The 27,901-nt window shown below is 34.3% G+C and overlaps 8 protein-coding genes and 6 non-coding genes across 15 annotated transcripts; 5 read left to right on the top strand and 9 right to left on the bottom strand.

Annotated features, from left to right (window-relative positions):
• Window positions 1–2,285: 2,285 nt before the first annotated feature.
• K04C2.2 (DNA polymerase V) lies at window positions 2,286–7,601 on the bottom strand. The gene is made up of 17 exons (NM_066098.7): window positions 7,499–7,601; window positions 7,255–7,446; window positions 7,008–7,208; window positions 6,760–6,951; window positions 6,628–6,715; window positions 6,390–6,580; window positions 5,115–5,291; window positions 4,904–5,068; window positions 4,719–4,858; window positions 4,409–4,673; window positions 4,185–4,352; window positions 3,866–4,138; window positions 3,710–3,814; window positions 3,329–3,658; window positions 3,143–3,283; window positions 2,552–2,728; window positions 2,286–2,505 (listed from the first exon to the last, which is right to left on the bottom strand). The coding sequence occupies exons 1-17, from the start codon at window positions 7,598–7,600 to the stop codon at window positions 2,440–2,442; spliced, it is 2,973 nt and encodes a 990-aa protein (NP_498499.1). The 5' UTR covers window position 7,601; the 3' UTR covers window positions 2,286–2,439.
• On the top strand, window positions 5,715–6,384 carry K04C2.5 (INSulin related). Its single transcript, NM_066099.3, has 3 exons — window positions 5,715–5,891; window positions 6,073–6,192; window positions 6,246–6,384. Exons 1-3 carry the CDS (start codon window positions 5,771–5,773, stop codon window positions 6,329–6,331), a joined length of 327 nt encoding a protein of 108 aa, NP_498500.1. The 5' UTR covers window positions 5,715–5,770; the 3' UTR covers window positions 6,332–6,384.
• A 269-nt stretch (window positions 7,602–7,870) lies between the features above and the next one.
• On the top strand, window positions 7,871–12,168 carry brd-1 (BRCA1-associated RING domain protein 1). Its single transcript, NM_066097.9, has 15 exons — window positions 7,871–7,941; window positions 7,985–8,044; window positions 8,094–8,262; window positions 8,306–8,481; window positions 8,799–8,858; window positions 8,907–9,084; window positions 9,138–9,446; window positions 9,741–9,954; window positions 9,997–10,197; window positions 10,250–10,347; window positions 10,390–10,505; window positions 11,458–11,617; window positions 11,667–11,727; window positions 11,777–11,919; window positions 11,999–12,168. Exons 1-15 carry the CDS (start codon window positions 7,880–7,882, stop codon window positions 12,098–12,100), a joined length of 2,109 nt encoding a protein of 702 aa, NP_498498.3. The 5' UTR covers window positions 7,871–7,879; the 3' UTR covers window positions 12,101–12,168.
• On the top strand, window positions 8,490–8,572 carry K04C2.9. The gene has a single exon (NR_052414.1). It is a non-coding gene; the product is annotated as an Unclassified non-coding RNA K04C2.9 (non-coding RNA).
• On the bottom strand, window positions 8,498–8,569 carry K04C2.t1. The gene has a single exon. It is a non-coding gene; the product is annotated as a tRNA-Gly (tRNA).
• K04C2.t2 lies at window positions 8,694–8,765 on the top strand. The gene has a single exon. It is a non-coding gene; the product is annotated as a tRNA-Gly (tRNA).
• On the bottom strand, window positions 8,727–8,784 carry K04C2.11. The gene has a single exon (NR_052413.1). It is a non-coding gene; the product is annotated as an Unclassified non-coding RNA K04C2.11 (non-coding RNA).
• On the bottom strand, window positions 9,572–9,659 carry K04C2.10. Its single transcript, NR_052412.1, has one exon. It is a non-coding gene; the product is annotated as an Unclassified non-coding RNA K04C2.10 (non-coding RNA).
• Window positions 9,575–9,647, top strand: K04C2.t3. The gene has a single exon. It is a non-coding gene; the product is annotated as a tRNA-Lys (tRNA).
• Window positions 12,169–12,347: 179 nt separating the features above from the next.
• On the bottom strand, window positions 12,348–12,872 carry med-2 (GATA-type domain-containing protein; the record flags this gene model as incomplete). Its single annotated transcript, NM_066096.3, has 1 exon — window positions 12,348–12,872. The coding sequence occupies one exon, from the start codon at window positions 12,870–12,872 to the stop codon at window positions 12,348–12,350; it is 525 nt and encodes a 174-aa protein (NP_498497.1).
• A 649-nt stretch (window positions 12,873–13,521) lies between these two features.
• K04C2.7 (Polyprenol reductase) lies at window positions 13,522–16,278 on the bottom strand. The gene is made up of 6 exons (NM_001382901.1): window positions 16,053–16,278; window positions 14,965–16,003; window positions 14,537–14,638; window positions 14,388–14,478; window positions 14,051–14,163; window positions 13,522–13,868 (listed from the first exon to the last, which is right to left on the bottom strand). Exons 2-6 carry the CDS (start codon window positions 15,118–15,120, stop codon window positions 13,692–13,694), a joined length of 639 nt encoding a protein of 212 aa, NP_001370786.1. The 5' UTR covers window positions 15,121–16,003; window positions 16,053–16,278; the 3' UTR covers window positions 13,522–13,691.
• Window positions 16,279–23,645: 7,367 nt separating this feature from the next.
• On the bottom strand, window positions 23,646–24,286 carry K04C2.3 (the record flags this gene model as incomplete). Of its 2 annotated transcripts, NM_066095.9 has the most annotated exons (2): window positions 23,646–24,041; window positions 24,123–24,286. In NM_066095.9, 2 exons carry the CDS (start codon window positions 24,256–24,258, stop codon window positions 23,929–23,931), a joined length of 249 nt encoding a protein of 82 aa, NP_498496.1. The 2 variants fall into 2 exon arrangements, with proteins under 2 accessions (NP_498496.1, NP_001367945.1); NM_001379781.1 differs by lacking the exon at window positions 23,646–24,041 and having other exon boundaries at window positions 24,109–24,258.
• A 1,917-nt stretch (window positions 24,287–26,203) lies between these two features.
• On the bottom strand, window positions 26,204–27,049 carry K04C2.8 (uncharacterized protein). Its single transcript, NM_001027489.7, has 6 exons — window positions 26,983–27,049; window positions 26,863–26,937; window positions 26,699–26,818; window positions 26,559–26,641; window positions 26,379–26,514; window positions 26,204–26,336 (listed from the first exon to the last, which is right to left on the bottom strand). The coding sequence occupies exons 1-6, from the start codon at window positions 27,037–27,039 to the stop codon at window positions 26,250–26,252; spliced, it is 558 nt and encodes a 185-aa protein (NP_001022660.2). The 5' UTR covers window positions 27,040–27,049; the 3' UTR covers window positions 26,204–26,249.
• On the bottom strand, window positions 27,027–27,742 carry kbp-1 (KNL (kinetochore null) Binding Protein). Its single transcript, NM_001306710.2, has 4 exons — window positions 27,663–27,742; window positions 27,474–27,619; window positions 27,277–27,423; window positions 27,027–27,227 (listed from the first exon to the last, which is right to left on the bottom strand). Exons 1-4 carry the CDS (start codon window positions 27,733–27,735, stop codon window positions 27,144–27,146), a joined length of 450 nt encoding a protein of 149 aa, NP_001293639.1. The 5' UTR covers window positions 27,736–27,742; the 3' UTR covers window positions 27,027–27,143.
• Window positions 27,743–27,901: the final 159 nt, after the last annotated feature.

The raw sequence follows: 27,901 nt of genomic DNA, 5'->3' as shown, positions 1-27,901 counted from the left end.
TAAAGGATACAATGACCTCGTAAAAATTATGAATTGGAGGTGGAATAGCACAATTTCTAAAATGAAAATATCGTATGAAAAAGAAATTAAAGAGATTTTATAGCTTATGTGCGTATTTGGAACTTGTCAAAAAAAAATTCTATGAGTTAAAAATTGTAATATTGGATTATTGTGGGTGCTAAATTACGGAACAATGCATCAAGTTAATCGCAGTTTTGAATTTTGTCAATTTACCAAGACGTTCAGAATGATAGTTTCAAAAGTTCTACATCCAAAATTTTTAGCAATATTTGGTGACTTCGATTCAAGCTCTGTAAAAAAGAAATATCTAGAAATAAACAATTGGAAATTAAGAATAAAATCACGAGAACATTGAATGTTTTGTCATCTTTGAAAATTCTCTGAAACTTTGTACTCTGTCTTTGTTTTATTTACATCTTCCCGATCACTAGTCAATTTTGAGTGCGAACCACTGTTCAATTTTTAAATATTTTGTGATTTGTGTAGCTTTCTGTTCTGAAATTATGTGAACAATGATGGCGTATTGTTTTTCTGATTTCAAGGGTGCTGGTACGTGTAATATTAAACTGATGTTCTACTGATCATCTGTTTGTTTGTTGATTGTTCAATCGTGTTGTTTTATTTTTTTTCTCTAAAATGAAACAGAACACCGGCCATAATAAATTGGTGACGATTGACTTTGTTTTTTTTTTTGTTTTTTTTTTTGCGCCTTCAGTTCGCCCGCTTTGATTCTTATAATTTGCCATTACGATTTAAACCCGTTATGAAATATTTGAGATGAGCCGGACGGGAATAAATGTGAAGAAAGCATGCTTCTAGAACAATTTCTAGCACTTTTTCAGCCACACCTTAATTTTTCAGATATCTTTCAATATATCAATCTGAAATCTTAAAAGGCCATTCACTCATCAAAAGTACTCATCAATGATCAGATTTTACTAGAAACAATCAGAAATCATTAGAGTCCGTCTCTTATCTCTATGTCTCATGTTCCGTGCGGTGTCCGCGCGGCACCAAATGACGCTAAATTCAGTGCGTATTTTGATCTGTCTACGTCATCAAACGGGGGTACGAGTAGGTCAATTAGAGTGCTTGTACGGAATATATTCAAATTTGAGTTTAATGGAAAAAGGTAGCTGGGGTCGCAAAGCAAACACCGACCTGATCGAATTCCATTTTCTATCAATGAGCAAAGTTCAGTTTTCCCACGTCGTGTTCTTCAAAAATGTAATAGTCACCTTTAAATCGTTCCTTGTGAAATTCACCAGAACTGTGGTATTCTCCATAACAGCAAACATCACTCAATGGAATTTTTTTTTCAAAAGATCAACGAGTTATACGGTAGTTTGTGGGCGGAGTTTAGTGTCGATTAAAATAGTAACAACTGTTCTTTTCCGGATTCTTATCAATCTGATTTAAAAAAAAATTGTTTTCAAAATATTTGACTTCAATGTACACATTTACTATTAGGTGCACTTTTTCAGGTGGTTGTTGACAGCAACTGAATGTTGACTATAAAAGGAAGTGAAGGACATTTTGACAAAAAATGTATATATTTGGAAGTGTTGATTTTTGTAAAAACAATTTTTAAGAAAAGACTTGGGTCTCGACACGATCAAAACATTGTAACTACCATATCCACAAGAAATTTCAAATGTTCTCCTAGTGAATTTTTACTTTTTTCTCTCGATTTTTGAAAATTAAAAAAACAATTTTTTAAAAGTTTTTTGTCGGAAAATCTGGATAATTCATTTTTTAATGGCTAAAAAAAGACAATCAAAAAGATTCATCTTTATTCAAACTTTGTTCGGAAGCTTCTACCGTAATCTTCTCGGAAATGTTCAATGATTCCTGTTTCTTTTCCCACTCTCTCATTCTTCCACGTTATTTCACCAACTTTTGAGAGAACTTCTGCGTCGTTTGATCTGTCTCTCAAAAACTTTCAAAAAGTGACCGAAAACAACTGATACGACTTTGATAGACATTTAGCTTCTAGAAATCATATAAGACGAAGAGACGCAGAGAAAGTGTCTTTCGAAAATCGTCTCATTGAAGAGAGAGCATGAGACACAGACTATCTTTCATCAACGAGTTTCTTATCAGTGTAACTTTTGCAGAAAGAACAAAAGTTAGAGACTGTGTAGATCGTGGCGACGCAGTGTGCTGATCATTGAGGAAACTGATCGGAGGAAAAAACGGATTTTCAAAAGTCCTCGAAACATTTAGGTTTTCTTCGCTGTGTCATTTGGGAAGAACTAAATCTTCAAAAAAAACAATTTCAATTGAATAAAAAACATTAAAATTCAACAATTGGAAGAACATTTCAAGGGGAACAGAGGGAATTGATTAAAACAATTAAAAAACAACAACAACAAATGAGATAACAATGTGGAGGGAGCATTTTTTTGTCTAAAAATATTAATTTTCAATATCCAAGCTCTTCTTGATAGAGGTGAATGCACCAGCGATAGACTTTCCGATGATCTGAAATATTGCACTTAAATTCTGCCTGTTCAATTTGAAAACTTACGTGATGGCAGGTCGGGTTGATCTTTTTCAGTTGAATGAAAACTTCACCTTCAAACATCTTCTGAATGACATATTCGAGAGATTCGCGGAGTGCATCCACGTGTTTCTCGTCGTTTTGAATGCAAACTGTGACCTTGAGAATGAGTTGAAGGACAGTTCCGAATAGGCGTGGTTTGAGCTGAAAAAGATGAAAATTTACAAAAGTTATATACTTTGTTTGGTTTTTCCTTTTGGCATTGTCAAAGTCCAAAAAATACACATTTTTTTCGAAACCGAAAAATGAAGAAAGCAAAAAGTTGGTTTTTTTCGACAACGAATGAAATTTTAATTGTTTTAACCATAAAGCAATATACTTAAAATTTCGATGTTAATTTTTTGGAAACATGTTTATAATTTAAAAAAAAAACGTTTAAAGTTTTACGTAAAAAGTTTTTTTTGACCGTTCAACAATTTTTTGTTGATGTTTTTTGCTATTTTTTCAATAAAAAGTGAAAAATTAATTTTTCGCCAAAAAAAAAAACGAAAGAAGCGAAAAGTATTTAGCTCGGGTACCGTGATTCAGGTAATTTTTTTTAATATTTGAAAGCCATACCTCCGATTTATCAGAATCAACAACTTTCTGGAAGTAAGCAGCGGCCAATTTTCCAATTTTCTTGATAATCGCACCCTTGATATTCGTCTCCTGGAGCACTTGCTTCGTGAAAATCATCGCAATGGCTCCGAGAATTTCAGTCTAAATTTTACAGAAATTAAATAAAAATGTGTTTTTAATACGTACTCTTTTGAAAATTCGATTCTCCTCATCAAATCCGGCATCAATGAGCATTCCAAGTTGATCAACAAACAGCAATGGAAGATCGGCGATTGGCTGAATGACAAAATTCGATGGAACCTTTCCTTCCACATTCTTCAGATAATTTTCAAAAAGTGATTGGAATTCTGTTTTGACACCAGCTGACATCGATTTTCCATCGCGAGAACTAATCTTGAGCACAAAAGTGACACATCGTGCTACTGTATCAATAATCAGAATATTTGTAGTTGTCTGCGCCTCATCGAGAACTTGTTTCAGAAGTTGAAGAGCATCTTTCTCGGAAACATCAGTAAACTGAAATTATTTGTTAAGAACTATTTTTTCACAACTGAAATATGCTCTCACCTTCATCTTCACAACAATGTTTACAAGTTCTAACACTTTTTGAGCAACCTTGTCGTGAGTTTTTGCGTCGACTTTAGCCCATTTCAAGAGTGGAACGACAAGTTTCTGAAATAAATTTAAGTAATATTCTTAGAAACTCTTATATACCAATCTTACAATTTTGCTCTGTTCAGCAAGCTCCTTTGATGAAATTGCGATGAGCAAAAGGTCGGCAATTTTCATTTTCAGAGCTTCTACACTCTTTGCACTACGCTTCTTATCTTTTCCAGCTTTTGGAGCAATTGCTTTGAATGCGGCAGCGAGTCTCTCATCCATTTTCTGCATTGCTTCATCATCTAAATCATCCATTTCCACGTCACTGCTAGAATCTCTCGGAGCAGCATCTCCAAGAGCAGCATTCAATTTATCAAGAAGTTCTTGATCAACTGCCTAAAAATATTTATTGTAAAATTTACAAAACGAAAAATGAATGTACCTCATTTCCTTCATCATCATCCTCTTCCTCATCATCATCATCCGAATCACTTGCTTCATCGTCTCCATTTCCAGATGGAATTTCAGATTCATCAAATGGCATTCCTTCCTCGTCTTCCATATCCTCATCATCGTTTCCAGCCAATTCAGCCTCACTCATCATTGCAGTCTGAAATTTCAAAATAAAATTTTTCAGACATTTAGATTTTTCAAAAACCAATTTACCTCAACAATATGACACAAATCTTTAGATTCCAATGTAGGAATAGCATGAACAAAAGCGAATGCAGTTGGAGTACGATGGAACTTTTGCTCGCGGGACAGAATTGAAAGAAGAAGATCGACAAAGACCAGTGAGTTATTTCCATCTGCTTCGTTTTTGGCGATTGCCAAGATTTCTGAGCTATCCGAATCGTAGGCGGCAGAATCTACAGAGCTCGCGGCGATTCGAGACCACAAGCGGGTGACATACCATAGAATTTGAAGGGACCTGAAAAAAATTAACTTTGAAAATGAATTAATATTAAATTCTCACTTCTTGCGAAGTTTGGATTTTCCAATCGATTTCTCAGCTTTCTTTACTTCTTCTTCTCCTTGAACAGCAACAACAAGTTGACGGAGAACCTCTTCGTTTTTCTCAGAAATTTGAATCGATGCGAACTCTCCAGCACGAGTCTGGAATAATTTTTTACTTCAACTTCAAACAAACAATGAACAAACCTTGACATAGAAAAGTGAATCAATAATGCTGGTAACAACAGATTGACTGGTTTCAGTTGCCTTCTGCGACAAAAGAGCAGAGAGAACTGTGATTCGTGATTTTTCATCCCAGTTACTGAATGCAGAGACGATCTTCCGAACTTCATCTTGGTTGGAGAGATTTTCCTGAAAAATCTATATGCTGAAATTGAACCGTCAGTTCTTTTTCTACCTTAATCCACACAGAGATCTGCTTCTTTCCAAGATTTGAAAGTAGGGCGGTCGTAAGGCCGGTACCACAGGCCTTGTCCACATTTCCGCACTTTTCGAGCTCTTTCAGAGCAGTATAGGCTTCTTCATCACGAAGTTCAGAAAGTTTGGATTGGATGAATGCAGCGAAGTCATCCACCTGTAAAATGAAGATATTATTTTGAAATGTGTTTTTTTTTTGTTGTTAAAAGTAAATTTAATTTCCTAGCTAAGCCAGTATCGAAATTTTCTTTAGTTTAAAATCTTTGTTCGAATGTATACTTTTAATAATATTATTCAATATTTTCGTGTTAAAAAGTTCGAATGATAATCAATTTTCAACATTCCTGTCTCTCAAATATCGCTGCAATCTCTCATAAATCTAACATTCTAAATCTAACTCGTAATCCAAATAAAACAATATGTATGGATATAATGAGGTCGTCGTTAATGTGTCATCATCTTATAGAAAGAACTATCTGTATTACACCCAGAATCCCGTTACTTTACACAGTTCATTGTGGTATTCAATGAACAATGCTTCTTCTTTTTCTTCTTTCTTTCATCTATTTCTCATCTTTTTGTTGAACTACGTATTAGTTTTTCATCACTTTGGCAATACTAAATTTGGAACTCAAAATGACAAAATGCTCAATTATTATCGGAATTTTTCTGATCGCGGCAATCAATGGACAAGCGTCTAAAAGGCGGATTCAGTACGAATCGGTTTCACAGTTTTTGTTTCATAACTCTAAATTATGTAAGTTAGAAAATCAATTTAAATTCAAATTTAATCTGTATTATGTAATAACACAAAAGAATAATCTTATAGTATATTTCAGAAATGTTGTAAACGATTTCTGAATTAATTCTTCATAATTTACCAGCATACATTTTTAAGATACAAGAAATTAAATATTGTTCCAACACTTTTTTTACAGGCGGTGATCCATTTTCTGATGCTGTCTGGCTTCCTGTACTCGATTTATGTTCTATCGAGTGTGAAATAACATCCGAATATTGTGTGGAAAATGAGGAACTTACACAACAATGCAAGAAATGTATGTTTTCGATGTTTAGAAGAAAGCTTGAGTTTTAAAAAATCTTTTTTCAGTACCGGAAGATTGCCAGGCTCTTCTCCGAAAAGCAATCAAACAAATTCAGAGACATATTCGATCACAAAAGCCAGTTTACCTTTAGATAATTTCTATCTCACTAATTTTTGTAAATTTGAACAATAAAGACTCTTGAATATTACCTTTTTACTCATCAATCTGAATTGTCCTTTTCCACGTGTAGCGGTCTCCATTCGATTCAAAACTTCTTTAGTAAATACTACAACAATTGATTTCACATCGCCTCCAAAATCAAAGAATTGAGTGACAATCGTGAGAATTCTATCGAAAACTTTCGTCTCGTTGCTTGAAAGGGCCCATGGCTCGAGAACTTCTGAAAATGAGAATTTATAAAAAAAACTTTTCAAAAGTATAACTTACTCAGGTACATTTTATCAAAACCAGATGATTCAACTGATGCTTTGATGAGAAGTGGAAGAAATACTTGAACTGTGGCGAAGTCACAGCGCTGAAAATAAAGTATTTATAAAAATTTTAAAATAGAAAACTAACCTTTAAAGCAGCCAAAATTTTAGGATACTGATCATCAGAAAATTGAATAGATCCGTCTTTCTTTACAAACTTTGCGTATTTTGCAACCACTGTTGAATGAGAATTACGAAGGCGAAGTGCCAGGTAGACATTTTCCGGTGTGAACTGAGAGCTGAGACCTTCCAAATTCATTTCGATGGCTGGGGATACACTCTGAAATTTAAAAATTAATATAGATTTGTTTTTGTTCAAACAGTAAATTGATTTACCTTTTGGAAAACACTTTCTTTTGTCTTTGTAGCCAAACTGCATAGAAGGTTAATCTGTGAAAATGCCAAGCTTGGAGCAAAGTCTCTGATTTTCTTCGAATGCTCAACAATTTTTGTAGCTTCTGCTTCTTTGAGTTTTCTGGTTTGACAATATGTGACAAGAATAAGATAATGTCCAATTGCATGTCCGGTACCAACAGTCTGAATCGAAACATTTAGTACAAATAAAGGAACTTACAATCCCAACCTTTTCTGCCAGGTCCATCTTTTTATCTGCAACGGCCAATATTTTGTCGAGTTCCCATGATTCGCCTGCTTTTGTCATTAAAATAGTACCCAAAGCGGTTGTATATCCCAAACGAACAGCAGCACGAGCTGAAGCACATCCAGAAATAAGACGTTCAATCACATATGTGTTGAGCTCGTTATCGGATAATTCCTAAAAAAATAACACTTTAATTAGGCATTTATTTCAGCTACTTTTTTCCTACCTCTTGTTTGCTTGAAAGCTGTCTAACTGCTCCTTTTCTGACTAATGGATCGAGCTCAGCAAGCTTTGAAATAATATCGAGTAATTCACTTGGCGGTCTCATGCTTAAAACTTAAAATTATAATTAAAAAGAGAATAAATTGACGAGAGGATCATTCTCGTGAATTTTCCAGACCAAGTAAACTGTATTTTTCTATAAAACACAAAAAATAAATGTAATTTTAGTTTAATGAAAGAAAAAGAAATAGAAGTAAAATATTTTGTTCGTAAAATAAAATGTATTCTGTGCGCACGCACCACACCTGACGCGCAAACAAACAAGTGCGATTTTCGAATTTTATTCTTTTCCTGTTTGATTTAATTATTGTTTCAGCGTCAAATAATGTTTGAAAACACTAAAAAAGCATTGGAAACGTTTCGAACAGCTATCGAGTGTGTTAAATGGTAAGTTGTTGTACAAGATTTTGCCTCTTAAATAAAATTTCAGCAAAAAACCGAGGGGAGACTTGCAATATCTCGGATCATCTTGCAAACATGCTTATTGCTGGTAGGTATTGCAACCTAATAAATTGTCAATAACTTCAGTTTATGTTCAGGGAATGTATCGCCACATTTCAACAGAAACCGTCTGGAAAACGCTCTTCAGTGGCTCGACACATGTGTCCGAGTTGTGCTTTCCCACTAGACACATCCAAAATCACAGAAGCTCATATGCTGAAAACGTGCTTTGATACTTTGTCTGAACTAAACGACCTTTTACAGAAAGTAAGTCAATGGTGAAAAGCTCGAAAATTAAATTCTCATTTAGGTCGGAACAACATCTCTAACTCAAGCAGAGTTTGCCTGTACACAAAACATTTTTAACAAAGAAAAAACTCCAGCTGATGCCGTAGAGAAATTCCTGGAGACGCAAGCTCATATGCCAGACGAGATGGGACAACTTGGTGAAGAGGATGATGATTTGATGTGTAAAGATGAAAACCGGTAAGTCGAAAAAATCTGCGTTCGGGGGGAATCGAACCCCCGTCGAATGCTTGGAAGGCATCCATGCTGACCATTACACCACGAACGCGACATATCGGGGATATCTTTCCGAGAAAACGATTCCCGTCATGCTTCTTCTACAAACCTGATGCGGTCTATTTGGTGGCTTCAAGTAGAAATGTCTCTTCATTTAATAGCTGGTTTCCCATGCCGCGTTCGTGGTGTAATGGTCAGCATGGATGCCTTCCAAGCATTCGACGGGGGTTCGATTCCCCCCGAACGCAGAACTTTTTTTCATATTTTCCCAGTAAATTCAGGGAAAATTCAAACTCTCCAGAATTGGATATATTCCACGACTACAGCAAAGAAGCTTCTCCGTGAGTTTGTTACATTGCTTCAATTAATTGAATTTTATTTACTTTTAGAACGCGTAATTCGACAAAACGCCCTTCAACTGTCAGTGTTCATGAGAGAAAACCCAAAAGGTCATCGATACTGAAAACTTCCGTCAAAAATGAACCGGCTGCGCCTGTAGTTGATCTTTTTGCATCGCAAGTTCCGCAGAGAACTCATCAAAATGATTTACTGACGCCGTTTATTGAGGTATGACAATTTCACTTTAAAGACGCTTCAGAACTTTAACGGAAATTCTTCAGCGTCGCTCAACTGCTCCAGCAGCAACTGGTGTTGCAACGTATGCTCAAGCTTTCGGAAGTAGCAGTAATCCAGTTAAAGCCGAAATTATCGAAGAAGATATTTTCTCGAAAGCGATTCCTCTCACAAAACGGCAAGCTTCAATGAGTGCGAGCGCCAAGAAACAACCAAAATTGGAACCTGAAGAACCAGAAGAAGTACCATCGACGTCTAGAAGTCGTAAAAATTCGATTAAATCCGATAAAATCGAACGACGATCTCAATCACCGATGAGTTTTGGAGAGAAGTCGATGAGTGTGAAATCAGAGCAAGTGAGTGACTTCAATAAAAGAGTTTTCGGGCGTTCGTCTTTCTACTCTGTCACGCTCAACGTCCACATTATCTTGTTGTCTGCGCCTCTGTCCCTTACTTAACAAGTCTTTGCATCACAGCACGCATGGCCTCCTTAGCTCAGTTGGTAGAGCGTGAGACTTTTAATCTTAAGGTCAGGGGTTCGAGTCCCCTAGGTGGCTTGACTTTTTTTTTTGAAAATTGAACTTGATCTCTACGCCTTCATTCCAATTTTCACATTTTCGCAAACTTTTTGCAATTTTTTAAATGTTCAGCGTCGCAGTTCTTATGGTACTCGTCGTGGTGAAGCTGTCCTGGTCAATTCAATTCGCAATAATCGTATTCCTCAACTTCGAAGTGCTGTAGAGGCAGGAACGTGCGTAAATGAGAAAGAAGACGGAAAGACACCACTTTACGTGGCAGTTGAGAATAGCTCATTGGAAGCTGTTAAGATACTTGTTGAAGCGGGTGCAGTTATTAATGCTTCATGTAAGAAACAACTTCTATCAACTTTCTTGACGAAGAATTCAGGCGGCTCAACATTAGAAACAACGCTTCACGAGGCTGTTCGCCGTCAAAATACTCAAATTGTTGAATATCTTTTATCGAAAGGTGCCAGCATCAAAATTCGAAATATTGCTGGAAAAACTGTCGAAGAAATGGCTAAAAGTGATCCGAAAATTAGGAAAATAATCGAAAAATTCAAGACTGAACAGAGAGTTTTACAGCCTGGTAAGAAATTTTTTGACAATTTTATTCTTCGTGATAAAAATTGAATTTTCAGTCGTCGCCCCTCCAAAATCTCGTCTTCATTTCGTTCAACTCATAGATGAGAAGATGCTCACTGAATCTGAAAAACGAAAACTTCCCGGAAAAATCAATGTAAAAACAATTAATTTTTAAAAATAAAATAAATTTATTCAGATAGTTCCTGCTGATATGGATTCTCCGACGCATGTGGTAGTCACCGTTGATTTGAAAACTCGTGTGCTCAATATTAACAAGGAGCATATTGGAGAAATTTTAAAAGCTATCATAAAGTAGGTTTTTAAAATTATCCTAAAAAGTGGGAGATAGTCATTTTGGGATTTTTAATGTCAGAAAATAGACCGTAATGACAGACTATAGCTGTTAAGAAATTAATTTTTTCGAAATTTTTCAAAAAATGGGCTACTTATTTTTAAATTCTCGCGCAAATAAATGGAAGGCATTTGTTCGTAAGAAAACGCATGATAATCAGAAAGAAATTCGCTGAAACTTCAAAATTGAATTGAAAGTCGATAATTTCACATTTATTCATCTTTTTTTTTGCTTAAAAAATTTATGAAAATCTGACAATCTTCGGAACATCAAGCAAAAATCACGAAAAGCGTTCGAATTTAGCCATTCATTTGCACGAGAGTTCAAAACTAATCAGAACTTATTATTTTTCCAAAGCTGAAATAATTTTTTAACAGTTATATTCGGTAATTATGGTCTATTTTCTATCATTCCTTCAAATCAGGTCGCAATGCATTACATATTTATTGGAGATAAAAAGATAATTAGGCACGAACACAGGCTCCTGCCACACATTTTTTTCCAACTGGACAGTCAAAAGTACAAGGTTCATCAGCATTTTCGTCAGTGATAACAACTCCACCACTTGCATGATTTGAAAAAAGACATTGTCCATAAACACAAAGCCTATTATCCGAGCAATCCGAATCAGTTCGACATTCTGCTTTCTTTGCATTAACATAAATTGAAAGAAGAAGAAGAAGGAAACACTGCAAAATTAGTTTTGAATATTAGCAAAAGTAGTATATAACTCACCAGAAACACCTTCATTTCAGTTTCACAGTGGCTCGATTGTATTATAAAATGCGTTTCCCTGTCTAGTTATAGACTGATCCCATGGGAAAATTGCAAACAATCGCAAGGGTGCAGTATGAGAGCCAAAAAAATCTATGTGAAAATATGAAATTTCAAAGCGGAAATTCATACTTTCAGATCGGGAATGATAGTTAGTCGAGATTGGCTGAGAGCGTGCATTATTGATCCATCGAAAGTCGATGATGATCGTTCTTATATGGTTCAGAAAGTTAGATGGATGGAAGGTGAAGTATTTGAAAATACTATTGAACAATGGAAGAAGACAATCACTAAAATGGTACGGATTTGATTTCCACTAAAGAAAAAAATACAACCAAATTTTTCAGCAACCAAAATTGTTCGCCGGTTGCAAATTTTTCATTCCAAAGCCAAAGTATAACTTCCTCGGTACGATTCTAATTTACAGTATTTTAATTTTTTCAATTTTCAATTTCAGATCGCCCAGCTCTTTTTGAAATTATTCGATCTGCCGGTGGTCAAGCTGCAGCGAGGGAGCCCATTATTGACGAAAAAGATCCACCGCCGTACCATAATGCCAACTTGAAACCAAACTTTGTGCTCTACAGCTTGACACATGATGTAAGTTTAACGAAGGAGTTTTCCTGTTATTATGGATTCGGTAGTTTCAGTTTGGTGACATTTTTATTTCTCTTTACAGATAGGAGACAAATTCCGCGACTGCACAAAGTACAATCTTGTCAGCGAGCAGTGGTTAATAGAGGCGATTCTTGGATGCTCCATCACAACACCACCACATTAACCATTTTCCGTTTTAAAATATTTTCTTTTGCGTTTCTATTGTAAAATTGCAATATGAATGATTATTTTTTGAAGTGTTATTTTATACACAACGGCATCCAATCCATGCAATTAAAGTTATGATGTAATTAAAATCGAGAACAAGATATAAATATAAGTTATGAGATCATATTAATTAAAAACAATTTACCGGCTTAAAACAAGAAAATTACAATTGAGTTATACAATTTACAATGATACAATTTACATTAAGAAGAATCTACACCATTCGTTTCCTGTACCTTTAATTTTCTTTTTTGATATTTGTTAACGGCAGTGACTGGACGAGTCTCATTATATTTCCGTTGATAAATAAAACAAGCATTACATTGAATTCCTTCCTTTGATCGAATATTCCTCCAACGAATTGTTTCAGTTACTGAACAATTTGAGCATTGAAATGACTTCTTATTATCAGAATTGCTCGGTGGAGTTGAACTTTGAGTAGAGGTAGATGGAGATGTAGATGGAGTAGAAAAATGAGTAAACGTGGTGAAATGGGAAGAATTAGGACTTCCAGTAGTTGGTGAAATATTTAAAGATGAAGAATCCATTGCAGTTGGATAATAAGAAGCATAAGTATTGACATAGTCATAGTAGTTATTATAATAAGAATAGTCAGTAGTGAAGGAGTATGTACCATTGAATGGAGTTGAATAATCATAGAATCCAACTTGTTGCTGGGTATTGTCAAAGACATTTTCAGCATTGAAAACTGGGTACGGATAAGCCATAGTGATAGAGAGAAGGAATAAAGTATGAATACTGACTCAAACTGATATTCTTTGGGCTCTTTTACTGTAGACCACACCCACTAGAAATGATGATAATGCTCTAAAAATCATCATGATGACAGAGGTGCAAGGTGGTCCTTCTTTACCTATTATCAGATAATGTAGGTGAAGATGGGCTCATTGTGCAATAGGTGGAGATGTTAACATTTCTCTAGGAAAGCAGGTGAAATCAGGACATGTTTCAGCCAACGTCTACAATATAAACCTTTTATGTATTTGTTTTCGGGCGGAACACAGCATGGCTTTTACTCGGAGAAAAGGAATCATATCAACGTGCCTCAAGTGTTGCGTGATTACTTGGAAATTGAGAATTGAATGGATAAATAAATTTTCCAAAACAATTTTGTATATGAATGAAGTGCTAAGGTTTTTTTAAAATTAAATTGCGTAAATGTTTTCAAGAGGGCCTACGCCTGCTTCATACCTACAGCAAGACTAAATTTGTTCGTTGTCATAATGAGATTTTTATAATCATCTAAAATGCTCTTCGAATTTGGGAATATTAGTGAATTCTAACAGTTTTACGTACTTTGGCATGTTTATTTTCTCACACTAACAAAAGTTTTATACAAGTATAAAAATATGATATAACAACTAAACAAATTTTTATTCGATGCAGAGAACATAGTTCAGATGAAGCAGAGGTGGAACACAGTAACCGTTTTTATACAAATATTTTTTGTCCCAGAGATTATGAAAATGAAGGGGGCTTTTCGTTGACAATTGAGTTTGAAACAAAACAAAAAGTTGAAATAAAATCTACACCCAAAAGGGAATCACATGTTTTCCTGTTCTACCAATATATTGAAATTCTTCATACCAATAGTAGTGCCAGAGGATGTAGTCAAAGAAATGATTGATTGATGTTCCAACGGCAAAATATAAAATCATCAGGTTCAGGTGAGCATTAACAGGATGGAACAGGGCAACCAGGAGCTGAAATATTTTAAGATTGCTCAGACTCCAGAATTTGAACTTTCCACCTAAAGGTAGTTCTGATATTTATCTAATAGATCAAAGAGTCTAACGAGACTTTTAAACAATTTTGATCATGAAAAAAACGACGACTTTCTTCCAGTTTTAATGCCCTGCTAGAAGACATAAACTGGAAACCTTACCTTATCTGCCGTTGCTATTGTTAAAATTACTAATCCAAAACAATACGCATTTTGAATTATTAACATCGGCCATAACAGTAAAGGATGTGGTTTTGGTATACATAGTGTTGTCCCTGTAAACGTGAAGGTTCAGTTAAAAATTTTGGAAAGGCTGTGATCGATAAACTATGGCATAGGAATAGGACCGTTTCTTAGCAGTGCCGGGCAACGACTAATTGAAAGAATCTATATCGGGAACTTTGGAAGTAGGCACGAGGCAAGCCTAGGTCGCCCAGTAGGTAAGAAAGTAGGCAAGTTCATTGACACTCTATGTTACTCTTCCCCTTGGAGCACTTACATATTGTTAAGGTCAATGCAATCATTTGAGTGAAACACCATAGACACCGCATATAGCCACCGTCTAAATAGTTTGCTATACATTCTTGGACCTGAAAATACTTGTTTGGAGAACCATCCAACAAAAAATGAACGAAATGTTCAGCTTACATTAATTAATTCGTGGAAAAGACCAAAGTCGAAAATAATCACGTCATGAGATAGAAAATGACCGGTATTGGAACGAGTTTCGTTGAATGAGCAATAGAATATCTGAATTAATGTAAACGATCAAGTCGGAATGTTTTTCAAGATTTTCGTTCTAGGAAACAAATGTACAAATGTATTTTGAAATTAATATGTCTACCCGGTAAAACAAAAAAGCAGGAGATCAGGGCTGGAATGTATGGGGTAGGTACAGAAGCTCTTTAGTTTGCTAAGCTTGTTTAGAGTCATAGAATGATTTTAGATTCTTCGGAAACTTATTTTAAAGTGTTTTTTGTTTTTCTTTCTTTTTTAAAATCTGATTTAAAAAATCCCCAAAAGATTTATAGGTAACGTGTGAAGTCATTCATCTTCCATCTACTGTTCCAACCAACCTTATTAAAAAGAGCAACTGAGTAAATGTGTTGAGCAAATGATACAGAAGCCACTACTAATTGAACCAGAGCAAAGAATGTGACCAGTTTTCGATTTCGAAATTGTATTCCAAACAGGAAAGTCTTCTCGTCTTCTACGTGAAACCATCGTAACATTTCTGATATATCACTGAAAATGATAGAGAATTTTACAACAAAAAGAAGAAAAGAAATTTCAGAGCAAATGGTGTCACACAGTGACAATGTAACAAAAAATGAGAAACATAAAAAATAGAATCACATGATATTAAAATTACACGCATAACTAGCTGCAATGCGTTGGCGAAGTGTACCAATTGCAGCTTATTTTCAACATTTCCTTACTTTTTCTCTTCTCAACGGAAATTCAAAAAATTTCCGGTAAGCTGGTGATAGTGGGGGAGATTTGACATTCGGATTAACACTTTTTTCATCATTTTTCGCATGATTTATCATCAAAGGGACATGACAGGATTACAGCTATCAGAATAGGATTTGTGTTGAAAAGAAGAAAAAAGGGGATTTGCAACAAGCTTTTTGAACAAATCTGAATGTTAGCATTGATGTCATCAGAGCATTGGTAAGATGTATCGAACGGAAACAAAATATTATGAATATGTGTTGAAGGCTTTTTAAACATCTTAAAATAATTTCTAATCAGTATTCCAAGGGAAAAATTTGGGAAAATATTTACAGGTGAAAAAAAGAGTCTATTGAACTTGCCGCTATGTTTCAATCCGATAACTGCTTACACAGCAAAATATCCGTGTTAAGTAGAGTTCGTGCATAGTATTATTGTAGGCATCAGATTACCTGCCCGCGTTTCTCGTGCCTAAACTACATGAAGCTGACGCCAAAACTCAGAAAATAGGCGGTAGGCAGGCGAAGGTAGTAAGTGTATGACTAACATAAAATTGTAGTCTATACAAAAATATGATAGAAGGTACAATCGGTATAACGGAATCGTATGATAAAAAGAGAAATTACTTCACTCTGGCAGACCATATTTATTTTGAAAATTCTGGAAATTACTCACTATCAGCTACAGAACCATCAAGGAACTAAAATACTTTTTCACCAAATAATTTTTGATAAAAGCATAGTCATAAGGTACCGGAGCAGTTAATGAAGTGCCTAATGATTATTTTATATCTATTTATTCATTCTTTTTTCCTTCACTTCACTGCTTTGTTGTAGTTGCATCATTATGATTGTTGCCTGATGAATAAATATAAAAATAAATAAATAAATAAGATTAAAGAAGAGTAATACAGGAGCTACACTAATGAGCAACAAGAAAATATATGTGCAGAAATCACCTTGGGATTTCAATATATATCACTACTTTTTACGTCACATACACTTTTGTTTTCAACCTATCTCGTTACCTATGACGACACGTATTCAGAAAATACTCTTCGAAATATTCACTCTGACAAAATTGTAGAATTACCGAAATCTATATCTTTGACCTAATCAGTTCAAAAACTAATATTTATAAAAAATAGGAAAACTAAATGAAATCCAATAAACTTTTCAATATAACGAGAACATGACGGAATAATCAATCAAGTTAAAACTCAATTTCTAGATATTAGTTTGATTCTGTGAAAATAGTAGAAGAGGGACTGGAAATCGATTTGCAAAAGAAAAAAATAATAAGGACAAGAAAACAAAAAGTTCAGAAGATTGAATTTTAATTTCGTATGTGTTTTTGTATGAGATTTGAAAAATTGTGGAAAATCACTTGAAGCGTTACTTTTTCACATTTTCCAGTGTAGGTTTGAAATTAAAATTTTTCCCAAAGCATTCAAAAGAACATAATTTGGTATCTGCAGTTATACCTCAATGAACTTCCAATGAGAAATGAGCAAGAAAGTCCACTTCCCATGAGCAGACAATGTAATGAATGTGCTTTTTTTGGTCCTATTGACGTACCTGATCGAGCTCATTGAGCAACAGAAAGAGCCATTAGAAGGTATGTTTTGTTCAAGTCTAACCAAGCTTGAAACACTAAAAAGTCAAGGATGTTGGAATGAGAATTGTGTAGGTATTATTTATATGAAAGCTTCCGGAAAAAAGAAGCAGAGGCGGAAAGGTAATGGAAAATAAAAATAAATATATGAAAGAAAAAATAAACGAATAGAAACGGAAACAGGGAAATATGAGTTAAATTGACATATTTTTGTTTTTTTGTTGTTTTTGTTGCTATCTACTTTTTTTCAAGTCATGAAGAATGCCAATGAGAGATATGTATTTTTTCAAATCTAAATTGGAAATAGGAATGGTAAGTGAAAATCGCAATATTGAAAATGCTTCATGCCAAAGACATGAACATATTTCTATGCCTAAGCGTAAACCTAACGTGATTCATGAAAAATAAACTCCAAAGGTTAAAATAAATCCGAAAACATTGAAATTAGTGCGGCAGGTGAGTTATTTTTCATCAAAAGTCAGATTCAGAGTGAAAAGACACGCAGTTTTTTTTGTTGATATCTACTCTAAAAATCTGAAAGAAATTGAATTTTCTGAAAATTAAGATAAATTTTTAGAATTATTGCATCTAGATATCTAAGAAAAACAAAAAATCCTTGCACGTGAAATATCTTTTGACCTATATCCTTAGAAGGAGGGAAAGAGACAAAAACGTTTTCTGACTCAATTATTCATAATTCCAACCAATTGCATAGTCACTAGCAATGGCATACCAAAAAAAAAATATAGAATAACAGAGGTAGGGAAAATTGGAACACTGGCTGGCCTCTTGACACGGCACAAAAACCAAAACAAAAGTCATTGGATGAATTGGTAGGCGGCTACATTGGAGAGCAATGGAATGAATTGATGGAATATTTTCTTTTTTTTCTTTTTTCCTGCTAGCCAATGGAATGCGACAAAAAGACAAAAGACAATGGGATCTCTGTGTCGGGTAAATAGCCATTTGACTTCACGGCTTCCCAGCCAAAGAGTAAAAGTTTTCCAATTTTTTTGTTCTCGTATTCCCCCAAAGCTTTTTCATTTATTCCATTTAAATTTCTCATTAGATCCCATTCTTTGTTTTCTCTGTTTTTCTATTATATCTCGTCATTCCAAACCCCGTCATTTTTATCAAACGGGTAAAAATATATTGGCGGGTGGATAAAAAACTCTCAATTGTACCACAATTAACATTATACTTACTTTGTACACTTTGAACTCTGGAAAATTGGACCAAAACAGACTTATCTCGAAATACAAGGAAATCAAAAATTCAAGAAAACCAATATAACAACTTTAATATAGAACATAAGTCTCTACAGTTGAAACAATTTCAACTTTTTTCTTACCACACTAAAGGTGAAGTAGCGCCTGAATTAACGACAGTTCAAAACACTTTTTTCGTAGTGAAATGAAAAAGTACAATAGTAACACTTTTCAAAAATGGTTCAATTTTTGTGTTCCAAAATAAATATCTCAAAAAAAGTTTTGGGCAAATCCGGTGCCCAGTTATTTCAATAATAAATACTTTTAAGAAGCGAATTCTGTGATTATTTCAAAAAACCGCGACAATGAAGAAAACAGAATTTTAAAAACCTGGACGCTCGGTTTGGTTCTTTTGCCATTTGCCAGCCATACTTAAATTGGTACAAACCTTCGAAAAAAAACATTAGATCGTAAAATTAAATTGCTGGCTAATCATTCTTGAATACAGAAAAACCATATTTTCAATGTCGGGCTAATTTCAAAGAACAAATTCTCATTTATAAATTGCATAAACTCAAAGTTAAGAAAACATCTGCCTATTCAAGAAAACTATTTAACACCGGCTTTTGTTGAGTGAGCCTTCTTTGAGTTCCACCTCTGAAGTTATTTATATATGTGGTACAGTTTTAAATCAAAAGGCTTCGGAACTGCTCTAAAGTTGATGTTATACACCGAAAAAGTGGAAAAAATTTTAATGGAAAAAAAATAATACTCTTAGTTCAATTAGATGCCAATTCGTAGAAATTCACAATTTATAAGTAGACAGTACCCCACAAAAAGTCGCTTCGAAACCTTGTTTTGTACCAAGTTCACAGGATAATATATTGCTCTTCAAATCAACTATATAGCAATACTACCGTATTTCTTCTATTAATATGGCTGCAATACTATTGTTCGATGGTCTTCCCGCTTGCAATACTAATAGGGAGTGCAAGACTATTAGGGAGTGCAATATTAAATTTCAGAAAATTTTTCTGACTTTGAGCTTTCTGATTTTTTTCTGAAAAAACTCGAACCTTGTGTGAAAGTTTAGAAAATTTGATTGTAATTGCGACAAAAAGGAACAGTAACTTCAATTTCATAGAAATTTTACCACAAATTGTTGCAAAGTAGGCAAAAAATGTTGTTAAAATCTCAAAATTAGTGAGGTGGGTCTGTACCAAAAAAAAAAAGTAGACGCAAGACTATTAGGGAGTGCAACACTAATAGGGAGTGCAATACTAATTTTCGGAGGGTGTTCAAGGTGCAATACTAATAGGGAGTGCAAGTCTAATAGGGAGGCCATATTAATAGAAGAAATACGGTATATGACTACTGGAACAAAATGAAAATAAATTCTAGTCAATTTTCAAAAAATACTAAGACACGTGATTAGATTTCCCTTCATTGCTTACTTTCCCAAAGTGTATAACCCAAAAATACGAAAGCAAATAATATCAAAACTGATTAGATTTCCGATTGCAAAAATAAATCTACCCATGTCTCGACTTCCTCGTCAAAGTCTCAGGTGAAAATATATTTTCGTTTTTTACTTTCTTGATAACTTCAGCAATGATTGCACAGTTCTTATAGGAAATATTGTCTAGACAATTAATTATGTTTGTTTCCGATACATATTTTGGGAATACTTTTGCGTTGTGAAGGTAGCTTCTTATGATTAGACAGCTGGCCGGCTAGCTGGAGTTCTAACTTGGAGCATTCAACTATGTATATAGTTCAAGCTAAACCAAACTCAAAGTTTTTGTAAATATATTCAAATCAAATTTGGAAATTTTACTTCACCGCCACGAAAAAATTACAGAATGAAAACGCTAATTTTTTTTTTGAATAACGGTTTTCAAAACTGTAAGAATAGTTGTCAAAGTCCATATGTGCTACAGTAATCCAATTGCCAACTAATAAAAAAAGCTTGTACCAGCCCATCAAAATAGTGATAAAACACATTTCCGATTAGAAAAAGAAGAGTAAACGGACATACAAAAAAGTAGTTGAGAGTAATAACAAACATCAAACGGAATGTGCAAGTATGAATAACAAATTACGAGCTCCGAGACTCTGGAAGAAGAGAGGATACGTGGAAAGAACAGTGAGAGAGAGAGAAACGGAGAGGGAAAAGGGAATGGATAGGAAAAAAAGAACTGCACCGATAATTTGAGAAACTAGTTGATGAATTATGGAATAGGACAAGAAAACAAGATAATACAAATAATTATTGAAACTAAAACCTCAAAGTTCAGTTAAAATTCAAAAAACTTTTGAGATCATTAATCTTGTGAAAACTCGATTTTTACCTAATGTTACAGCCAGAATTATAAAAGCGTTTATAAATTTTGGAAAAGAAGTCCTAGAAAAATGTAAGAATTTTAAGCCCTGGGCCAAGTACTGTAAATTGCATAGTTATTTTTCAATTTTTAAAAGAATAGTTCTGAAATGCAAAAAACACACTATGTATTTGACACAGAACTTACAGTCCCGTTAGCATGTTATCAATAATTTCTGACATAATGCAGCTGTCGAATCTCTATATAAAATTATTTGGAAAACTTGATTTATTTTTCAAAATTCTGAAGAAAATTATGTGGGAAAATAAATTAACCTTTCTTACTGATAAATAGCGTTCTCAAATTGTTTTTAATTTTGGAATTTAACAAATTGTTTTCCATTTGGTTTTCCGATTCGAAAATTAAAAAATATATAGAGCAATCAGGTTTTCTGTCTGGAAATTTATTAAATTCTGTTAAATTTTGATTCTCACAAATAATTCCAGTCAACGATAAAAGTAATAATGGCGTGCAATTATCATATTTTATAATTTTTTCAGATCGAGACTGGTTAAGTTGTGGCGAATATTATTAACAAGTCTGGGAACGAGGAAATAATTCAGGAATGAATCACTAAAAAACTTGAGAGAAATGTTTAATGGGATTTTGGTTTTTGAGAGTAAAGATTGAAAAGTGAAAGCCTTTCTGTGAAGGTTCTGGAAATGAACAATGGTATTCAAGTTAAAATTAGCGCGAATTATATTGAGAACGGTAGGTTGATGGTATACAAGAATATTTACAGTAGACTAGAGCCAAACTACCTCTAAAAGTTGACATTTTGGTTGACCTAAAGCATATAGTTTTAAAATGCAAGTTTAAGAACAAGAAAAGTGATAATGCTATGAAAAAGTTGAAAAATAGATTTAGCGGAGCTTACTTTGGCTAGGAGTGTTCTAACTAGGAAACCTCTTTTCAAGCTTCTTTTCTATATTTCTAATTTTTCAGAGACACTAAAATATTTGCTCAAAACCGGCAAACAATTTTTTCTGAAAAATCCTATTTTAGAACAAAAAAAATTGAGAAACTCTATTCTATTTATTCATTTATTTCAATACGATTCCATACGAATCGTGTCATAAGAAAAGAATACAAAAATAATACACATAAAATACTATATTAGAAATCTGTAAAAAATTATAAAAAAACACATTTTATGTTGAACGTTTGCAAGAAACACTAGTTGATGATCCCAACTAAAGTCTAAATTTTATTTGACAAATCTATGTTCAGTTAGAATATTCATAAATTTAATTACAAGACCTGGACGTCATTATGCACTCCAAGAAGAAATTTAATCTGAAAAGAAACAAAAGAAGCCACCAGTTCATTTTTTTCAGACGAGCATCATGTGTACTTTTCATACGAAAAATTATCAAAAAAGCAAAAGAAGAGCAAAGGAGATCTAAAAAAATTTCACAAGACCAACGCCCAATTGCGCCGGAAAATCATATTACCTCCCGAAACCGAAGATAAAGAAAAATTGAAACTTTTTTGGAAAGTATTTGGAAGAAAAACGACCGAAAAGTTTAAAGATATGTTTGAAAAAAGAAACGCTTTTTTTTGAGGAAGTTCAAAGTATTTTGATGATTTTTGATGATGACCAATTATCAAAATTTAAATTCACAGTTTGGAAATCGTAATAAGTTTTTTTACCTTTCTAATAGCTTGATGGAAATGTCATAGAAAAAGAAGAGACATTTAAAATAATAATGAGTTATTAATACTTCTGGCGCCAGTCTATTTATGATCCTAGTTTCAATTATAATTCGTTAATGAACTACGATTTGCAGTTGAGAAATATTTTTAAAATTAGTTTTCAAAAAATCATGATTTCTGATCAATCTCGTAATTTAAAACCCTTGAGTGGTTCACCAAATAAGTTTAGTTCCTCAAAGCGAAAATACCAAAGGAAACGGAGGTGGAATACACATGAATCTTGACACTTTTTGAAGAAACGGACGAGAAAACGAAAATCAAACTCATTGAAGCGAATTGTGATTTTAGATTTCCATATTTGACGGACGGCGGCTTATAACTACTTCTAGAAAATTCGAAAAACGGATTTCATTGAGTTGGAAATTCTGAAAAAGTTTAACTAGTTCAAAAGGGATTTCACTTGGCAAATTTAAACAGAATTTGGAACAGCTTCTCAGTTTCAGTTTTTTTCCAACAAATCAAAAACCGTTATAAAATAATTTAGCTGGAAACGTAATTTCACGCGATTGTGCACTTTTAAGTATTACAGTAACCATCTTCTGCGTTTCTTTGCAAAGTTTTTTTTTATTTTCAAGGAATTTTTTTTTCTGAAAACACTTTTTTGTTGAAAAAATGCGAAACTATTTTTTTTATTACCCCAAAAATACAGTATAGGGTCTCGACACGACAATTTTTTTAATGCGGACATGTGTGCGTCATTAAAAGTACTGTAAAAAACATTTGTTCTGTGCGGAATTGTTTATTGATTTTTTTATTTGATTAATAAAAATTCCGCAACAACACAAGTTTGAAACTACAGTACTCTTTAAAGGCGCACACTTTTTTTTGATTTAAAATTACTTTTTACGTCGAGATACGGCAACATTTTTTATTTACAAAATTAAAAATTTCACGACTAGTATACCACCAGCTGAAACGTATTTTTTCCTGTAGTTTTTGGCACAAGCGCGGCAAAACACTGTTGCTGGAAAATTTTAAAGCTTGAGCATAAATTCCAAAAGTTAAAACTTTTTTAAACCAAGAGGAAAAGTATTGAAACATGGCATGTCATCACCATATATACACACATATATTCCTTCTTTCTCTTTAGTCTCAACACGCGAATATCTGGCTGAAATGTGACACTAACACATTGAAAAACGAAAAGACGAAGCTTAAATAGAGAAAAAGACAGGAGACAGTGAGAGCACTAATTATGAGCTCCCCACACCGGATTGTTGGCGTTGAGAGAGAGAAATCACTAAAAAAGTGAGAATTCTTTGATTTTTCATCTCTTCCTTTTAATTAACGATGCGGGGGAGTCTTGTGGTTTTTCGCGGAATCGGAAATTGGCATGTTTCTTTCTTTTTTTCTGGCTGAAATCATGTGTTCAAACCAACAACTGCTTCTGTTCATTTATTAGCTAGAAAAATGCTTTGAGCAAAATTAGTGAAGAATATTGATAAGACAAAAAATAGCACGGAAGAAGTCATGATGAAACAATAGTAACACGAAATGAATTTGGAAAATATTTTTGGGTTAAAACGGTCTCCTGTTCTAGGCTGGAAAGCTGGAAATTGTCGGGTGTCAAGGAGATCTGCAGATTAAAAAGTAAAAACAAAAAAAAATTGAATGAAGATCGCGAAAGACGCCCGTGGATGATTTAATTGAATTGGATTCTGTGTGCTTATGGCATGTTGATGGATCCGCACGCATACATGTAGAAGTTATCGGCATTGACTGTGGCAGCTGGCTTCGATCTGAGTGGAGATGTCAGGAATCGGAATGAGAATTCCTTATCTGAAATATTTAGATAATGTTTGAGCTTTATTTTTTGTGAATGAAACCTGCAAAAATGGTCAAGTTTTCAGGAGAAATCACCTTTTTCGACTTTTGGAGCAGCGAGAGAGAAGAACTGACGAGCTGAGTTCAGAATTCCTCCTTGCGAAGCAGATCCAGTGACAGATGGGGATCCTTGTGGGACAGTAGTGGCAGTGACAGCGGTTTGGGTAGCCATTTTGTGTTAGGAAGGGCGAATTTATTAGCTGAAAAATGAAAAGATTGAACAAGGAACTGATACAGGCGAGATTATATAACCAAACAAAAAACAAGAGGAAAAGGTAGGAAAAGGTATAGAAATAACTAGAAGGGTCTCAAAACACTTCAAAAACTGTCAAACATCGATGAGCTCTGCTCTATCAAGCTCTCAGCAAGCACAATCTGGTGACCTTCACAAAAGTGAAAACATCTCAAAATCGTTACTTATCAGCTCGAAAACAACGTCTGTTTCGCTTTCATCGGCTACTTATAAACAATTTCAGTGCCGCCGGCCGGCGCTTCCTTATCTCACTTGATAAAAGATCAATGGACAGAATACTGTCAAAATACACTAAAGAAGGAAGGAAAAAACAAGAAAGTGACGTCGGCTTTTTGGACTTTGCGCCGCCCATTTGGTACCTTTTGTTCCACTAAACCACGTGGGTGATAAAATATTAAAAACAACGAAGATCATAAATGAGAACAAATGAAGTTACTATCTTACAAAGGTATTTTAAAGATCAGCGGATCGAAGTTGTAAAAGTTCAAAACTCCCTCCTATCAGAGCGAAATTAACATTTGGCATGGAAAAAGAAACGTTGTCGGTACATTTCAGATCAAGTCCGCTATCAAAGCTACAATTTCAAAATTACAGTGCAAACTGTCAAAAATATGCAAAAAATAATGCAGAAACGTGCGAAATTGAACGCTCTATATCAGAGACGCAGAGAATTAAAAGAGAAAGTGCACCATAGTTTGCACTTGGGGTCCGTCAATGTATTATAGGAGAGAGAAATAAGAGGGTGTATTTGTACTTTGGAGAGGAGAAAAGCTTTATGGGGTGCGGAGACACAAAGAGACAAAGCGACATGTGCACAACAGTTTCTGAATGAAAATAAATGTTAATATCGCTTTACGAAAAGTTTTGGCAAGTCGCAGTTTAATTTTTCAAAAAATGACGGAACTGCAACACTTTTAAAGTTGAAGCCAGAAAAACACAAATAAAAGATAGCCTTCGTCGATCTCTAACACAGATATAAATGTTCACCAGGTTTTCAGGCAAACCTTCTAACAAAAACGCTCTCTGGCGGAAGTAATTATCTCTCAAAAACTCAACGAAAGCTTCTCCGGTTCTCCTACTTTCTTTTCTATTTCCTCGACGTCGCAAATTTTCCGGAAAAATAAAAAGAAAGAAAGGAGTGACGTCGAGAGGTTATGAGAAGGTCAAATGGTGGTTCTCTGTGCATTATAAAGAGGAACGTGCACAAAATGAGAAGAATGCGATGGATGGGAGAATGGAACCCATCAGCTGCAGCTGTTCCATTTGGCTTGGCTGGGAGGAGTGTCTAGCGTCTGCAGAAAAAAAAACATACTTAAAAATGTTTAGCTTCCTGGTTTTAATTTTCTATGAATAGTTAAAAAGTATTCGGGATATTAGGACCAATAAAAATTAAACAATTAAAACTAACAATTTCAGAAACAAAATCAGATTTTCGATAAATGTGCAAACTGTCGTGACCGTGTTTGCGTACTGTGTACCGTAACCAGAGACTTTCAAACATTAATCAATCAATATTTTTCCTCTTTTGATTTTGTTACAGGAATTCCTTGAAAACTTCGTATTATGTTCCTGCAGAAACAAAAAAAAAACAACTGAGATGATCACTGAAAAATGAGACGTCATCATGTGTAGCGAGAAAATCGAAAAAATAATAGGGCGTCGAGAAATGGCTGGGGATTGAAGTCAAGTGTAAAGCTGTGTAAAATCACATGGAAAACTCATCGAAGATTTCACGAAAAATTGAAATCCACGGCATTTTGTTGATGATTATCAGTCAGGACCCCCATCTCTACTCGTGACCCGAAACAACGTCAGTTGTCTTGTTGCTCGAACAAAAATGAAAGGTTTTTCGTGTTTTGGTCTTAAACGTCAAGACTTTATTTCCTGATTTCTGGGAGAACACTTAAAAATTAATCGAATGTAGGTGGCGAGGTGGAACCACCAGATGTCTGAGCAATTCTATTGATTGTAATCGATGCACCATGTTTCAGAACAATCTGAAAGAACATTGTGTATTGGAAACTTTGTAGCACAAATACCATATCAATTTTCTCATTGAAGATCGTTGTATCAGTGTTAATTCTCAAATCAACAGTCTCAGAGAAGCTCTTCATATCCGCCAAGAAAATATTCGCCGCAGCAGTGGAAAAATCGGGAATTTCTTCAGACGAAATTCTAGAATTTTCAAAAATTATTTGAGAAAAGTTGAGAGTTATCACTTTCTGTCGTTTACGGTGCAATTTTCAATGAATCGGATTATTGGATCTGTCGAAGAATGAGTGAATAGTTGAACATCCACACCCTATAAATTAAATAATTTTCGTGTTTGAACTCATAGGCTTGTCTTGGGTTATTTTACCACGTTTACGGTCAATTTCCAAATAATCGGAGCACATACTGGTTCTTGCATATTACTGATGATGAGTCTAGTAAAACATTTCGCAGTTGATAACAATAGTGGAGACCACCCATGCATTATCTAAATTAAATGAATTATTGATATTACCCAGGTGGCTACCATACCTCAAATTTATCACGAAAGTTATTAATCTTACAGCCGTGTGTAGTATAAACGATTATCGGTCCGGAGGATATTATCTGAAAAGATTAAAAAATGAAGATCCACTCAGCACACAAACCGACCAATTTTTCAGAAACCGGCAGATTGCCAAGAAATTGCACATCCTTTTTGAATCCCATGATCTTTATTAGAGAGTTAAAAGAAATGAATTGATACAATAAAAATGTGGATGAAAATGTTTAATGAGAAATACACGTGGTATCGAAAATAAATGTTCACAAGTTTATTCATAACTTTCAAATTCTTGCAGGAGTTCGGCTGCCACGGTATTGACTTCTTTTTTGAGATTCTCGTTTTCTCGACGCAACTGAAATCAGTATATTTATTTTAAGAAATACAAATTTTTATTATACTACCAGTTCATTCCGTTCTTCGATACTCTTAAAAGTCTCCTGGTCAGCAACTTGAACTTCAACTCTTTGCCGAATGTTGTTGATCATTTTCTCTTTGTCGACACTGCTCGAGCCTACTTTTTGTAAATGTGGAAGAAGTTCGGCCGTGGACTGAAAATTCGAATTTATTTAGAAGCAATTTTTTGAGTAAAAAAGCTTACACTATGTTTCAGACGAATTTTCTTTTCGTTTTCGAACATTTCACAGCACCCATCAGGAATCGATTGTCGAAACTCAGCTAATTTCTTCTGATGTTCATCAATAACTAATTTGATTTCGTTTTTCTTTGTTTGTAAGGCCAGAATTGCTAAAAACAGAATAAATAATGATTAATCTGTTCAGAAACTCACCTTTCTTTCGTTCTTCCTTCGACAAAGAGTTCAATGTGACAGTTGATATTTCCTGAGGACTTGGAGTTGTCATTTCTCTGGAAAAAAGTAAACAACATTTTCAAACCAATTGAAAATTAAAAAAATCATAAATGAGACATTTTCCGATAATTTTATTTGTTGGAACGTTCGAACGTGGAAAGGCTTTGATTTTAAATTTCGCGGTTCTCCAAAACGAGGCAGAGCAGATGCGCTCCACC

This window comes from Caenorhabditis elegans, chromosome III, assembly GCF_000002985.6.
Source record: "Caenorhabditis elegans chromosome III".
Taxonomy (NCBI): Eukaryota; Metazoa; Nematoda; class Chromadorea; order Rhabditida; family Rhabditidae; genus Caenorhabditis; species Caenorhabditis elegans.
Note: the sequence above shows the minus strand (reverse complement) of the source record. Positions and strands in the feature narration are given on the sequence as shown.